Here is a 15323-nt window from a genome sequence, read left to right on the forward strand (position 1 = left end):
GATTATGGAGACAATATACATCAGACAGCTAACGAGTCTCTGTTGCATAAGATAGATTCTCCTTGTAATAGAATTGCACGCTTTGTCTCTAAATGGGGTTATTATACACACCATTGCACAATGTTTGAAGAGCTTGGTTGGCCCTTGTAGAGGGTTAGGAGGGAAATAAATTGGAAAACAATTGCACATAAGACCTTCAATCCATCAACTGCTCCATATTTATCCAAATTACCGTTACACTCTTCCAAAATACAAATCTGTGATACATTCAGGGGTGGAATGTTAATACTGACCGGCCAGATTTTGACAAAGCAGATTTTTCTTTTGCTGTTGTTTTTAACTTGCAGTAAAATCTTGCTTCCTCAGGAAGAAAACGTGGTAGTGGAAACCACTTGTAGTGACATAACAACTCTCTACTGACAATGAATTCTCAATTTAATTTTTGCCACTATGCAAACCTCAGTTTGAGTCTCAGGAGGTTTTGATTTTTCCAGAGATAAACTGTGAACAATTTCATTTATAAGGAACTCTTCCTCAGTACTATTCAGAGTTTAAGGGCAATGCTTGCAAAAGTAATTTATGATTTGAAGTACTTTCATTTTTGGGTCCCAACTTGTGACCATTATAGTGCATGGTTTTCAGAAAATGCTGAGGTCTAAAAACTCTGGACTCCTTATGCTCTTGAAGACTGGACACCTAGAATTTTACATCTTCAAAATAACAAGCCACTTTTGAAAATCCTGGCTCAACCACTGGGCAAGGCCAAATGTAGCAATTCTAGGTTATGTGATGGCACTGTTTCCCACATCAACCGAAGAATTCTGTGGTAACAGTTATAGACAGAGCTTATAAAAAAGACAGCAAAAAGGGGTTTTGTCAAAGCCAGTGTAAATAATCACCTATCCTACCTCCTACTTGGCATTTTTGTCTTCTTCAGCTAAATCTTTTGTCTGCTAGTCCGACTTCCAGTCAAATAACCCTCCTTTTTAATTTCAGCTCTCCAGGTACCAGACAAGGATGGGATCTTGCTAAATAATGTTAAATAATAACAATCTTAGTCTGACAAGGTAGATACTAAAAATATTGTAATGTGCAAAGCTGTGAAGGTGGCTTTGTTCAGTGCTTTATTCCTCAGACTAAAACCAAGTACATCCTCAAAACACAGTAGAAAGCAACCTTTCAGTACAGAAAGCTGTAAGTGGGTCCGTGTGTGGTTTCTGTTCGGGCATGGCTATATCTAATTCCCACAAGTATACTGTTCCAACATGAAGGAAGAGGAGACACATGACAGAGAAATTACTTGGTGGTAGTTGTGCTAGTCATAGTTGTTGCTGTGTATGCTTTCTTTCTCTTTCCCAGTGCCCCTGCAGTTAAACTGAAAAGTTATATATATGTGTGTGTACATGTGCTTTGCAGGATTTTCTTTGGAAGAAGAAGTTATTCTTTTGTACAGTCTTTCCCTGACATTTCTATAGCCTGCTCACATCCTGTTGGGTGAAACTATGATCCTTAATGTAAGGCAATGTGGCTCATAAGAAGAAAGATCACAATAAGCACAGTTACTAGTAATTAATTTCCCACCCCTGGATACTTTTCCAGTGACTGTTTTATGTTCTCTGTGGTAGAGCATGCTCACTGATGGCAGTGTTTAAGAGTATTTCATTTTCGGTTCGAAGTAGCTGGATGTTTCTCTTAATGAGCTCTCCCACTGCTATCACAACAACTTTAAATACCTTATGGCTAGTGAGGAAAGACTGACACACAGGCAGATTTGTTTCTGCAAATATCTTCCTGATTGAGTTGCATTTTTCAGTGAGTTTGATTTCATCACAGGTTGTGCTGCTAATATAAAACTATATTAGTTTTATAAGAGCTCTTCCTCTTGTCTTTTTCCTAGGAAAAGGAGAAACTGTATGTGGAATTAAAGCATGTCTTAGCCCGGCAGCCTGGGCCTGAAGCTGCAAAACAGTTGCAGGTCTACCGGCACACTCTCCGAGAGAAGACTAAACAGCTGAAAGTAAGAGATGCCCTTTATCTCTGGCTGAGGGACTGCCAGGATTGCAGAACGACTTCACCAGTGATCTGGGGAGCGAGGCTTCAGGAAGATTTTCGATGATCAGTGTGCAATGCCTTAGTATATTAGATCAGGAAAATAAGATTAATACTGCATCTCCCCAAGGGAGAACCAATAGCACTAGAAGAGCTTTTTTTCACATTATGCTAGTTTGTTTCATGAAAATAGAGGAAAAGTCTTATTAGAATATGACTGTGCAGCACAATGCTGTAAATGCTTTTTGTGCATGGGCATTCTGGGACACCATCAGTTTTCCATTAAGCTTATTCTCCTTCCCTTTTCTTGAACTGTTAAGGTCTTTAATAAGCAAATCAAAGCCATTTCATTTTCTTTTTAACAAACTAGTGGGAATATATTGAGAATCCAGTCTTAAATTCCTGTTATTTCTCTTGCAATGCTTACACGTATATTAGACTTGCAACTTTTATAGGGATGACAGGAGTAACCTGTCCTAACCCCTTGTCACTAGAAGGGAGGATTTCCTGGTTCTGAAGGAATCTTGTGGGAAACTTTGAAAGCATGATATTAAAAAGAGATTCATTGATAGAATAAGCTGATCTTCCCTTGTTCTTGCCTGCATGAAAGATCAGTCTCCCCAGGAGTTCATCTACTTCTACAGCTCCTCTCTCTGTTGAAGTCATCATCTCCTGTTCACTGCATCATAATCACGTCTGTACTAACCATGAGGAAAAAAATGCAGGAGCAGATGGGCCCTTAGGAAACAAAGACGCTGTTATGCAAATCTTAGCTTACCACGGAGAAGAAAAACAATGTAGAAAATGTAAAATAGAAGCCAAAGTTTAGCTAAACTGAATGTGATTTGAAGTTTTCCATACGGTTCCCATTTGTCCTTAATGCAGTCAATTGCTACTGTGTATTTCAGGCACAGTATGCTGTAGTGTACTGGCTTGCATGCCATTTTGTGGTGCCAGGTCAAGCTATTCTCCTTCTTAAAGAAGGAAAACACACTACGCATGCCTCTACTTTTTTTAAAGTTGACTGATTCTCATGAAAGCAGCATTGTGTTCATATTTACACTGCCTGGTACTACTTTGCCTGTGTGGATTTAATTACTTCATGTAACAAAGTGGATCCCTGTGAATAAAACCCATTATTATTAAATAAATCCCTGGTTTATTATTTTTTAAGACCTTCATTTTGGGTTTTCACCCAGATTTGTGTCCCAGAACATTAAGAGCTAATGTATGTATTAATACCATTCCCATAATGCTTGGGGCATATTTTACATGTTTTATTGTGGTTAAATGGCATAGCCTTAATTTTGTAAATGGTGCTTGGGTGAGCACAGGTGATCAAATGAAATATCATGATAGAAAATGAGATGTGGTGGAAAATGGTGATGTCTTATATAGTCAATTGTGAAAGGAAAAAGTGCTTGTAAAAGTACTAACTTATGTGTAAGTAAACCTAACATCTCCTGTTTCTGCTTTTTGCCTTTTGTTTGTTAGGTTTTGTCCTCGGAATTGAATATGTATGAATCACAGAGCCAAGAATACAAATATGAAATTGAAAGACTTGCCAAGGAGCTTCTGAATGTGAAAAAGAAATATCTGGCTCAGAAACGCAAGGAACAACAGGCCAAGTATGGGAAAATAACAGTTTTGTCTACACAACTTTGTGCATAAACCGGATTTTTTTTAGACCCTGCTTTAGTCTTTTGATCAGAACGTGGCCAAATTTGACTGAGGTGGTGTAATATTGTTGCCTAATTTTCCTGAATGTTATCCTTCATATTACTTCAATCTGGTCTAGATTTACCATGATCTATGGTAAATCCAGGACAAGAACATCCAGCAGAGATGTTGCTGACATGTTCTGCAGTCCAGTTAAATTATTCATACCACTGAGATGGTCTCCAGAGGGGACAGACTAGTGTCTGGTCTTTCACATTAAATGAGAGATCCTCAAGCATTATGAGGACCTCAACGCATTTTACAATTTATAATTATAATGAAACAGCATCTTATATGGGGGACAACCTTCCTTCAGGTGGCAACTACGTAATCCTGGTGTAAGAACAATGTTGTTGTTTCCAAAATGGGGTAGTTGTGACTGATGACTATCCCCTTCTGGCGGCAGATATCATTGCTGACGGTTGCAGAGGAGAGCATTCCCCATCCGCTTCTTGTTCCCTTCCTACATCCAGATGGAGGAAAGTGAGCAATGCTCAGGGTCTGGCTTTGTCAGATGTCTTACCCTTTTGACAGTAGAGCCTCAGAACTTTCCTGTAGGTAGTTGTTTCTCCTTAACCAATAGCAGTTCGATGACACCTCCCTGCTACTCTCAGTCCACAACTGAGCATTCAGCTGCTTCTCTTGATTAAGAGAAAATGATTAGGATCTTAGTTGCCCAATTTCTGGCCCATTAACATGACCTAATTTGCAGAGGCTGAGAGATGAGACTGTTCTGATAATGAATCTCCAAGCTGGGACACCAAAACTATTAGTCACTTCTGAAAATGGAGTTACTGGACTTTCCTTTTAAAGAGAAGTTTCTTAGATTTCTGCAGTCAGATGACATGATCTGTTACCAAGTTTTTCTGTGTATGCCTTTTGTCTTTCCACCCCTTTCCACCCTCAGCCTGTCCCTTCTTCATACACCAAAGCCAACAGTTCTCTACGTTGCTGAATATAATTCAAAGCTGCCTGTATCTATTTCTTCCTTAATCGCATTTCAGCCAGCAAACAGTTTTGATGACTAAATTAGCAAAATAGTCAGTGATAAACAGTGACTTTTGTCCATCTGCAAATTGCATACTGTTATCTTAATGTTTGGAATTAGCAAAAATTGTGCAGTGCTAATGGCCTTCCTGAAGCTTTAGGATCAATATGTGAGGCTACCATAATGCCTGATAATCCATTTCCAGCAGCTAAGTATCCTCTTCACAATAGTTTTAATGTTTCCATTTTGGACCCTGGCATCATGTTTCTTTCTGTTCATCAGATGAGAAGAAATTCACCTATGTTTTGTTGTTATATCATACCTAGAATTAATTCCTGTCATAACTATTGAAAAAATCCAACTTGTTAGGGACATAACTGCTTTAAAGTAAAACAAAAATATTGTGTGAGGTGATGGTGACGAAACTTGGGTCTGTTAATAATACACAGTGAATGGAATTTTGTGTTGCAGGTCAATCAGTGCCAGACTCATTACACTGTTCATAGGTTCAAGATAGATATGTGCCATTAGTGCAGCCTGTCAGGTTGTTGTTCTTGTGGGCAGGCATGGCTGTAGTCCAATAAGCATGGTGTTTTTGTGACATCTGTGTTTGGAAGTACATTCAGATGCTGTTAGTGGTGCTTCTGCAGGATGATAGCATCTCATTGCTCACACCTCAGGCTCAGAAGCTACCAGCGCTGCACTGTCAGCCCTGACTGGCACTTCTCTTGTCTTTGTGACAGCCGAGAGGTGGCCAGGTGCTGGGCTTTGCTCTCCTCTGTCCCTCATTTTGTTCCCCAGTCAAAGCCTGCTTTGAAGGATATGTGCACCCCAAGGCATAGCTGGGCATATCAGTCCCGGATAACTGCAGCTTCTGTAGTTTCTAGATTGTGCTTTGTGTTGCCCAGCAGCAGCGCAAAGGAAACAACCTTGTTGTGCAGCCTTCCTTCTCCAAATTGCCAAATGTGCGTGACGTCTTTTGCTTTCTGCAATAGAGAGAGCCTGTTGTGGAGCCAGATCCTTCCCCAAAGAGTCCTTCACCCCTGACATACAGCCATTCCACATCGTTCCTGCCTCAGACTGGGCTGGACAGGCACTGCCTGGTGTGTAGATGCTAGCCAAAGAGCCAGGGCCATTTGATTCATACAATCTCAGGTTGCTCTAAATCCCAGCTGACACAAAACCACTGACTTGATCTCTATCATGCTGGCTAATGTTAACATCATGTCTGAAATAAATGTGGCTGGTTTTGCTAATAAAAAGAGGATCCTGTCAGGACAATAGCATTAATAGCATTATTGACTACCCTGGTATGAAAGAGAATTAATACTCTCGGATAATCTCACACAAAGGTATCATCTAAAGCTTTTATTGATTTGCACAAGACAGTTCTGGTTTGTGATTTAAAGTCTTGATACTGAAATAAAGCAGCTTTCTATGGGGTGCTGAAGGAATATAATGAGTGACAACAGGAATTTAGCTTTGTTTTGTGTTCAAGCTGAAAGTCCAATGTTTAAGATTTTGGTTGTGAATTTGAAATCCTCTTTTTCTGCTCTCTGATTCTGAATGTTGTTCTTCCCAGATGTCTTAGGCTTTCTTTTTCTCACTCTTCCCATTCTCTCCTTCTGCTTCTTGCACCCTTTCTGCTTCACTACTTTTCCTAGTTGCTTCTAGCACCAGGGTACCAGTTTGTTCTTGATAAGGATCGGTGAGAAAATACGAAGCTTAAATGCACACCAGAGACCTGATCTTGTAGTCCTATATATGTGAATAACTGCACTGAGGGATGTCAGTAGTAACTGGGAGCTTTTGCACGTGGCTGCTTGCACATTAATTCTGCATAATATATTACAGTATTCGGCTGCATAGAATTTTCCATACTGATGAGCACATCTGTTGGCTGTCTCCATGGGAGCATGAAGAAAGAATGAGCATGGACTCGGGATCATTTTCTCTCCCCAAAGTTGGAAGCCCAATAGTGGGATAGGATGAGCCATCTAAATATAACGTTAGTTTTTAGTGCTGTCAGCTGGCACATCCATTAGTGCTACATTGATACAATTAAAAACAGTTATAAATGGTTTTCATGGCTAAGTTCATCTATGCCATCTTTTGCCTATTGTCCCGCATCCATATGGATTAAATTTGGAAAAGGAAGCATAACTAGTCATCCTACAGGGTTTCTCTGAACTTCCTCCTCCCCAACACAGTTATTTAGGGACAAAAAGAAAAGTATTAATTTCAGGAAGGAAGTGTTTTCTTTTCCCTTAGTGGGGACTGAGAAAGAGCACTAATATGACAAGGCTAGATTTTGCAAAAGTGTGGTTGCACTCATGTTTGTGTCTCAGTCTCAATGACTGTAAAATAAAAGTAATGGCACTGACCTTCTTTGTAAAGCCTTGAGACCTCTGCTGTTATGATAAACTAGTACTTCATAAAGCTCCACTTGGTTAATTTTAAATATCTCAGGACCTTTCTCTGAAACCTCCAGGTATATCACAGAGAGTTTGAAATACTGCCCTTCGTATTTGTTCTGCTGTGCTTACCTCCCCAGCCTCATAAGAGTGGAACCAGCTAACCCCTGTTCCCTCCTCTTAAGGCCATCAAATTCAAGCCCTCCTGGATCCTCAGGCGGAGCAATTTCCTGGGGCTGTCAGTGCACCCACAGCACACTGTTAGCTTCTGCAAATGTCACAGGCAGGGTAATTATCACTAGAACTTTGTTAAAATGTGAAGACAGAGAGCACTATTTATTCATTAAAATTCAACAAAGCAAAAATATCTCCCCATTTCGCCTTTGATGAATGTAGCTGTTTGTTTGAAAACGGGCATATACTTGCTAGAATGGGATGGTGATTAGAAATCTGAAGTCACAGAGCTCACGCACCAACTTGCTCTAATGAGGTGCTCTGACCATTTTGGGGAGTAGCACGAAGAGAGCTCATTTATTTCTAATTTTTAATAATTCCAAAACCCATCAGTAGGCTTGTAATTAGATCCAAACAGACACCTAGTCTGGGTGGTTTAGCCTAACAGGCTTTAATCAACAATTTTTTAATGATCTCTGGGTACGTCTTTGCATCAAAGAAGCTTCGGAGGACACATATTTCCTTAGTTTGTAAACATCACTGGGCTGCAGAATGAAATATGTATTTTCCTTTCCTTTGTTTCTATTTAAAGGGAGAAGGAGCGATCCTTGACTGACACGGAGCCTCAGTTTCCACGCCCCAGGTCTGATGTTCCTCGCTTCATCGGAGGGGGCTTTGCTCTCGGCAGACTCCTTCCCAAAGTTACAGCTTAGGAATGGACTCATCTCATCACATTCCTGTTCCCAGTTTCTTGCTAAACTCTGTTTGTGCTAGGTTGTTTGAGAAACTGTAATCTTAAAAGAAATTCAGAATCAACTTTCCCTCTGAAATCACTGTATTGCCTTCAGGAAAAGACATTTTATAGTAGTTAAAAAAGAGTTGGATTATACAAACTGGACCAAATCTGCCCATATGATGCCAGCAGAAGCCTGCGCTGGTGTAACTGAATAGTGGAGACCATGCAGATACTTCTTCTTCAATACTGTGTCTCTATTTAGCACTGTAACACCACAAAATGCCTTAATATGTAGTTATTTTCCCTTTATTTACCTCTGTTGTAAGCACTCACTCCATTTATCTTCTGACTCAAAGCACCTGAAAGAAATGAGAAAACAGAAAAGAAGAAAAATTAATAGGCTGATGTTTCAAGCCCTACTGAGCAAATGCAAAATTAACAAGTCTTTCCTTAGATGTACACATGTAGCAGTTCTTTGTGCAGGTAGTATATAATAGGGTTTATGCAGTGTTTGCTACAGTTGTAAGTGAGATCAAGGAAGTTTGTGGCCACAATGTACATTATTAAGAATGCGATTTTGTTTACTCTGGTAGACACAAAGTGACATAATTATGTCTGTTCAACTGGGGAGACTGTACACACTGACTGGGACATGCTGTTCTCCCACATAAGTCCTTCCAAGTGATTCAAACTTGGACTCAAAACATGGCAAACTTTACTCTTTAATTTCTAGACACTTGGGCATTTTTGTAACTTGCAGAAATTGTTTTTGTAATACAGCAGGAGCCCTCCAACCTTTTCAGCCAAAAGAGATTTAATTACCATTCATTAACAAGTGAAATAACAAAGTCACGGCATGAGGTGCTGAAGTATAGAAAACTTTCAAGCTGTAAAATAAAATGTTTTGAAACTGATTTGTACATGGAAACTTTCTCCCAGCCTGGGGGATAAAAATACTTGTCCAAAGAGATATGCTGATAAATATTTCACATGCACAAAAAAACCCTTTGCAAAGATTTTGTTCTTTCCTTTGGTGGAATACATAATTAAATATTAAAGCTACTGTGGGAAACTTTTAATGGAAGTGTTTAATTCAAAGGAATCAAGTTAAATACGACAGGGATCTACTTTGCTTTTACATTGGGGACCAGAACACTTAGTCATCAGATCCATTGTATTTTTCTTTTGTTCCCAAAACAGCTATTATTGCTTTTTCACTGTCAAGTGCATTATGCTAAAGTTATCATTTTAGGGCAGCCATGCTGTCTGAATCATGTCTTTTGTGTACCTGACATGTCCTTATAGTTAGAATAATTGAGAATAACTGACATGGGCACTTGTGTTTGATGGGATCCCAAGTAGGTTTTACCGAAGCTTTTAAAAGCCAGCATTAAGGTCCTGAGCATCCAGCCTGGAGCCGGACTCTGCTGTGCTTACTGATAGTGGGAATTAATTTGTACTGAAATAAATCATCAAAGTCACATTTATTAATTCACATGAATGAGAGAGGCACAATTAGACTCCCAGAATACCATTACACTGTAGAGAACCAACTTATTTGTTACACTCTGAACTGTACAGCGTACCCCCTAACTTATCCGGAGGTGATCCAAGTCTGTGTACACCTTTCCCTCTGTTTGTTACCAGGGTTTAGGAGACAAGGTGTTACAGTGGTCAGAGCAAAGGAAGGGGAGCCCAAGCAGATGGAATCTGTTCCCTAATTGCATATATTTTTATGAATACACTAATAAAACAGATTCTTTTCCATCTTTAGATGTACTTAATGGTAGCTTGCATTGCACAGAGTGGGCTATTTTTAGGGTAAGAAGCTCCATCCCTAAATGATCCTTGACCCGAGTTTTCCAGTCTCTTAAAATGGGTGGGATGGTTTTTGTCTAATGAATTGCAAAGGTGAATTAACTTATGTCTAAAAAGTGATTAGTCTTCTAGATTAGAAAACCATAGAGGAGTGCAAAAAGTTGTGATTTTCTCGTACAACATGTTCTTCCAGTCAAAAGGGCTGGGAAGTGAGTGCAGGAAATTCCACCTACAAAGTACAGGAGCTTTTACTGTGTTCATCCACAGTTTCAGGCATCCAGATGTGAATGTGTTGACTACTATCTCCAGTTTTATTGCATTATTTACTTACTACCAGGGAAACTAAATTCACAGGTTAATTTGGAAAAGAAGAAAAAAAGAAGGGCAAGAAAATATAGTCATCAAATTATTGCCAGTAACTTTCAGCATAATCAGGAATAGAATAACAGCAGCCAGCTTAATTTATAGCGCCAGAGAGTCAAAACCATTTCTGAGTTCATATAATAGAATGGATTAAAGCACACCAAATCCCTTCCCCCAGTCTATAAAAGTCAGGGAGCTTGAAAAATCGCTCTGGATGCCTGTGAACCCAGCTGATGCTGAGGTGCTTTTAGTGTTCAAGGATGTGGCTTGCACAGCAGGGAAAGGCAGAGCGTTAATGAGAGTATCATTTGTTCAGTCGCTTCTGCATTGTGAGCAGCAGCTCTGAAGTGCTTCAAGTTTTGTTGCAGAATAATGTTAATTGAATTCCAGTCTGTGCAAGAAGTAAGTCTAGAGCTAGTAAGCATATCTTTAACTTCTTGTTCCTGTAAAGATATGTGAAAAGATGGAGGCGAAGGGCTATGATCCATGGCACTTAAGTTAGAAGAAATCTTTCTTCACTTTAATTGGTTCGGATTGGAGCTGTAGTAGCTTGCACAGTAAATCTATCCTGGAGTCTTTTTCAGTGAGCAAAGTATGTAATATTGTTCATTTTCAGAGCTCTTGCAATATGTAGATAATATTTTAAGTAACTTTCCATCTAACTTAAGCTCTGATCTTGTCTGGCAGGTCTGTATTCAGTGTATTGTACAAGCAGGACACAAACAAGACACTGTACACTGAACTATCAAGTTCAAAGGCAAGAGCATGACCCTTCAGGGATCACCTGTCAGCTAGCTTAGGCACAAGCTAACATGGCACAAGAATTCAGTCCTTAATTTACACTTGCTTTGTGAATTCAGAGCAACAGGAGCACATACCACACACCCAGTAACACGTTCTGCTGCTGTAAATCTGGAAACCCTTTGAGCCAACAGCAGTGAAAAACGGGTCACAGCTCAGGCTTTGTTGTGCTAAGAGCTACAAACTCCAGGGCAGGCTGGGGAGGCAGAAGGAAAGGGCGAGTACTTGGCACCCACAGATGGGAGCTTTTACCAGCACCACAGAGCAGAGGCTTTGCTGTGAGTGGAGCAGCAGGTTCTGGGCCCTGGGGCACTAATGGGCCTTAACAGCCCTGATCAGCTCCCCTGGGCCCAGGGGCTCTGTTCAACAAGCTCAGCCCTGCGGGTGAGTTTCTTGTGGTCTCCTGTCCTTTAGGGAGCGGCTGGCTTTTGCTGCACCCTGACAGCAGGAGATAAGAACAGCTGTAGTGCCATTTTTTAAGTACTTTCAAAGAGTCAGCTGCCACAGGACGGAGAGGAATGGATTGTACAGGAAGGGGGGCTCTGGGTGTTGAAAGCCCAGGTGAACAAGAGGAAAGGTTTCCCTCCCAGCTCCCGCAGATGAGGAGCTGCTATGGATGTGCTCAGCTGCGCGTCCCAGAGCACTGTCCACAGGTGGGTTGCCAGTAACTGTGTGAGTCCACAGTGCCAGGTCTCAGGCTGCTGTTTCACATCCTTCTGTTAGGGTGAAACTGTTGTGCCCTAAATAAGTTGCAAAAAAGAGCAGAGAGAAATAAATCCTTGATTTATTTCCCATCCCCCATGTGAGGTTACCAGAGGGTAAAGTTAGCAGGAGAGTCAAAAAGAGAAGGCAGGCAGCAAAACCAGTGTCTGCCATCTCTGAAGCATTAATGACTCTTCCTGAAAGTTGGCCCATCCCAACTATCTTTACCCAAATTAGAGTCTCTAAATCATGTACATTTGTATTTAGGCACTTTAGCAATTGAGTATTCTTTTCCTAGCAGGTGGTTTAGCTGTTGTGCCATCTCCTCTAGCAGAGTGTATTTTTAGTGTGTTTCTAAAAGCAGGAACTTGATTTTGATGCTCTTTCTGTTCCCTACTTGGGTGCTTTTTAAGCGGCCCCACACAGATCAGCTATTATGCTGTTTCAGCCTACAGAAAGATGTCAGGATCTCATCCCATGGGCTTGCTTGAGGAGCCTCATTTTCCAAGGGGGAGGTGAAGCTGTGCCTGTGGCACACACGGGTGTGAGGGAGCAGGGCAGGATCCATAGGATGTGCTGCATGTGGCTGAGGTCAAAGCAGCTGCCTGCTCCTCTGCTCAGCCTTACCCTTCAGCTTGCTTTCTCCCTGAATTGGAGTACCTATGTAGGTTTATTGAACCCATGTACTTTTTAATCCCTCTGCTGACCTCAGTGGGTTTATATACCTCATCACAGACGCATAGAGCCACCCAGACAAGTCAGTATTAGTAAGGCTGTGGGAGTGCAGCTCTGGGGCTGGAACAGGCTCTAAATCTGCTGAGATTCACCCTGCCCTTTGCTACCTCCCTGCTGGGGAGCGCAGGGTGCTGAGCTTTCTCTCAGGGCCTGCTCTGCCTTCAGCAACTGGGTCTGTGCAGGCAGCCGCAGGAGCAAGGCAGCTTGGAGGTGAAGCTGCAGTCTTGCCCTTGCTTCACCGTGATGTGAAGAGGCTGAGTATGAGTCTTCAAATATTGAACAACTGTCATAAAGAGGCCAGCCCCAGGGTAGGAGCTATACTGCGGCCATTTCATGATGCAGCTCAGGAGGTGGGTGTCCCACTGAGCCTTAACTGGGGCCACGGGCAGGATGACCAGGAGGGGAAGAAGCATTGACTTTCAAGGTGAAGAGAGTGTTATTGAAGGAGGGGATGGAACCAAGTGCTAAACTCTGCAGACTGCTCTGAAACAGAGGTGAAGGTAAGCTTTGCTCTTGTTCTTTACCTTGGCTAGAAGCAGCATGTTTCTTAAGCTGTTGCATCTAATCACAGGGCTGGCAGGCACAGCATCAGCACTGGCCTTCTGCAGGTTGGCTGCTGTTGGCCAAGGCTTCGGCAGTATGGGGGGGCACTTCCACAGAGATGGTTTTAACCTGGTTTTCAAGATGAATTGGTATTGTCAGTGCCTTTGTGCATCCAATAGCCCTTGCTCTACTTGCTGCTGGGGCTCCTAGTTTCTCTGCTGCCTTGCTGGCTTGTGTCGTGCTCATCTCTCCTGCAGTGCCTCCTCTGAGAGGGCAACGATGAACCCAAATCTGTAAGTCATGGGCAAATTGTGGAACTGTTTCTTAACCAGGGTGTATCTGTGGATTTTCTGTTTGGGATCCTTCTTGTCTTACAGCTTTCAAGGAGGTACTCCATCCTCCAGGCTGACCTTGTCATGGCTGGTCAGAGCTTTCTCCTAAGGGTGAATTTCCTGGTTGCACATCCTATGCTGGCTTTAAGGGCAGTCTTGCTCCCTTTCTGTGAATCCCAGACCAGCCATTTTCTTTATTTTTACTATTCTTTGTTATTTTGCAGAAATTGTCAGTATTTTCTCTCTCTTTTTTTTTTTTTTTTTTTCTCTTCAGCTTACCTAACACCCAGAGAGAAAAACGGGTGCAAAAATTTGTCATTTTTTCCCTCTCCTTTTTTTTTTTTTTTTTCTCTTCAGCTTACCTAACACCCAGAGAGAAAAACGGGTGCAAAGGTTGTTTTGAAGGATGCTATTTTTGCAGGCTGGATCTTGGCAGATCTGACTTTCCCTCCAAGGCTCCAGGAGCCTCCCTTTCTCATGGTGGGCACTTTAATCTGCCCAGGTGTGAAGTGGATATAACAACTATGCTTTCAGCCAGTCTTGACTATTTAAACTTCACAGTTCTTCACAGCAAGAACCATTTCTCAGGGCTCTTTCTTGGCAGAATACTAAGCAGTAATTTAAAGCCATTTTAATCTGGAATGAGAATCTCTACACGGGGTTTGAATGCACTTCAAATGAAGTATGTATTTGCAACTTTTGTTGATCCCTCTTAATTTTCCAAGTGGTCCTGTAGAAACAAGGTATGTTTGTATAGTGGCAAAACACACTGATAGCTCAGCCTCACTGAGAGCTGTAGGGTGATAAAAGCAAAAGTAGTAAGGGAGTGGTGTATTTGGGATTAGCACTGGAATGCAGGTGATTAACCATTCTTCCCTACAGAAAATATAAAGAAACTGGTCAACATGTGCTCCTGTCTCCCCTCCCCAGGAACACCCTGCAATTTTATCATAAGCACAGAGTATTTCTGGGGGAAAAACACGTTTTGTTTATGGAGGAAAAACACGTGTTTTGTTTGAAAACTAAAATATATTAAAAAAAATAAAATTTCAAGTGCTGTGCCCAGCTCCTGTGGGAAAGCACAATTTTCTAGGACTGCTTTGACATTTGTGTGATCACAAGTGATCATGCCAGAAGCTACCCTGTGGCAGCTGAGCTGCAGGAATCGACCACAGGTACGTTCTTAGCTGGCCCCAACTGGAGAGTAAAATCTGTTTGCTTAAACCGTCTTTGTCACTTCAAATGAAAAGGTGCCAGAAGCAGCAGCTTAAATAAGCCTGTTTTACTTTGCAATCAGGGCAGTCTATGAGCAAACACATGCCCAGTTACCACATCTCACCTGAAGGGTGGTAACTCGCAAATTCGTGAACATCCTCAGAATTTCTTGGTTTTGCTCCGCAAAAACTGTGCCTCTTTGCAGCCCCGTTTGATGAAGGGTGTGCAGAGGCACGTGGTGTGGCTGAATGGCAGGGCAAACTCTGGGGGCTGGTTGGGTAATAAATGTTCTCGCTTCCAAGTCCCTGTTTGAGCTACCTCATCCCCTGCAATTTCTGTGTTATTGTTCAGATGTATTCCCTCTTGGTAGGTTAGGAAAACGCATCACTGGAGTTTTATTTTAACTGAGTGTACACAAGTCTTCCAGAAATTACCAAGTCCCTTGCTGATTCAGATGCTGTAGAGGAAAAAGACAGGCAGACCTGAAATATCTCAGACCAGCCTTCTTGAACAGCCCTGCATTGCTTTATTTGCTTAGTGGTGAGCTATTTGCTAAGTCCTGATGCTTGCACCAGTCCTGAATTTGGAGCAGCTTCAATAGTCAGCTTTTCTTGCCAAACTTACCTTCAACAATCCTTAAAGCAACCTCTGCTGTGGTTTGGTTTTGGAGTGGATTCTGTTGTCCTTGTTGCAGAAATGAGTGTTTCAATTGGTACGCGGCACAGCAGGAAAGT

General features: G+C 41.6%; 1 protein-coding gene across 1 annotated transcript in view; it reads left to right on the forward strand.

Annotated features, from left to right (window-relative positions):
* CFAP58 (cilia and flagella associated protein 58) overlaps positions 1-8057 on the forward strand; it is a 58896-nt gene extending 50839 nt beyond the window's left edge. The window contains exons 16-18 of the mRNA XM_009277851.2: positions 1898-2017; positions 3544-3677; positions 7937-8057. Of these exons, the coding sequence (XP_009276126.2) occupies positions 1898-2017; positions 3544-3677; positions 7937-8057 (375 nt within the window). The remainder of the gene's footprint in view (positions 1-1897; positions 2018-3543; positions 3678-7936) is intronic.
* The last annotated feature ends 7266 nt before the right edge of the window (positions 8058-15323 follow it).

Source organism: Aptenodytes forsteri, unplaced genomic scaffold (genome assembly GCF_000699145.1).
Source record: "Aptenodytes forsteri isolate BGI_AS27 unplaced genomic scaffold, ASM69914v1 Scaffold15, whole genome shotgun sequence".
Taxonomy (NCBI): Eukaryota; Metazoa; Chordata; class Aves; order Sphenisciformes; family Spheniscidae; genus Aptenodytes; species Aptenodytes forsteri.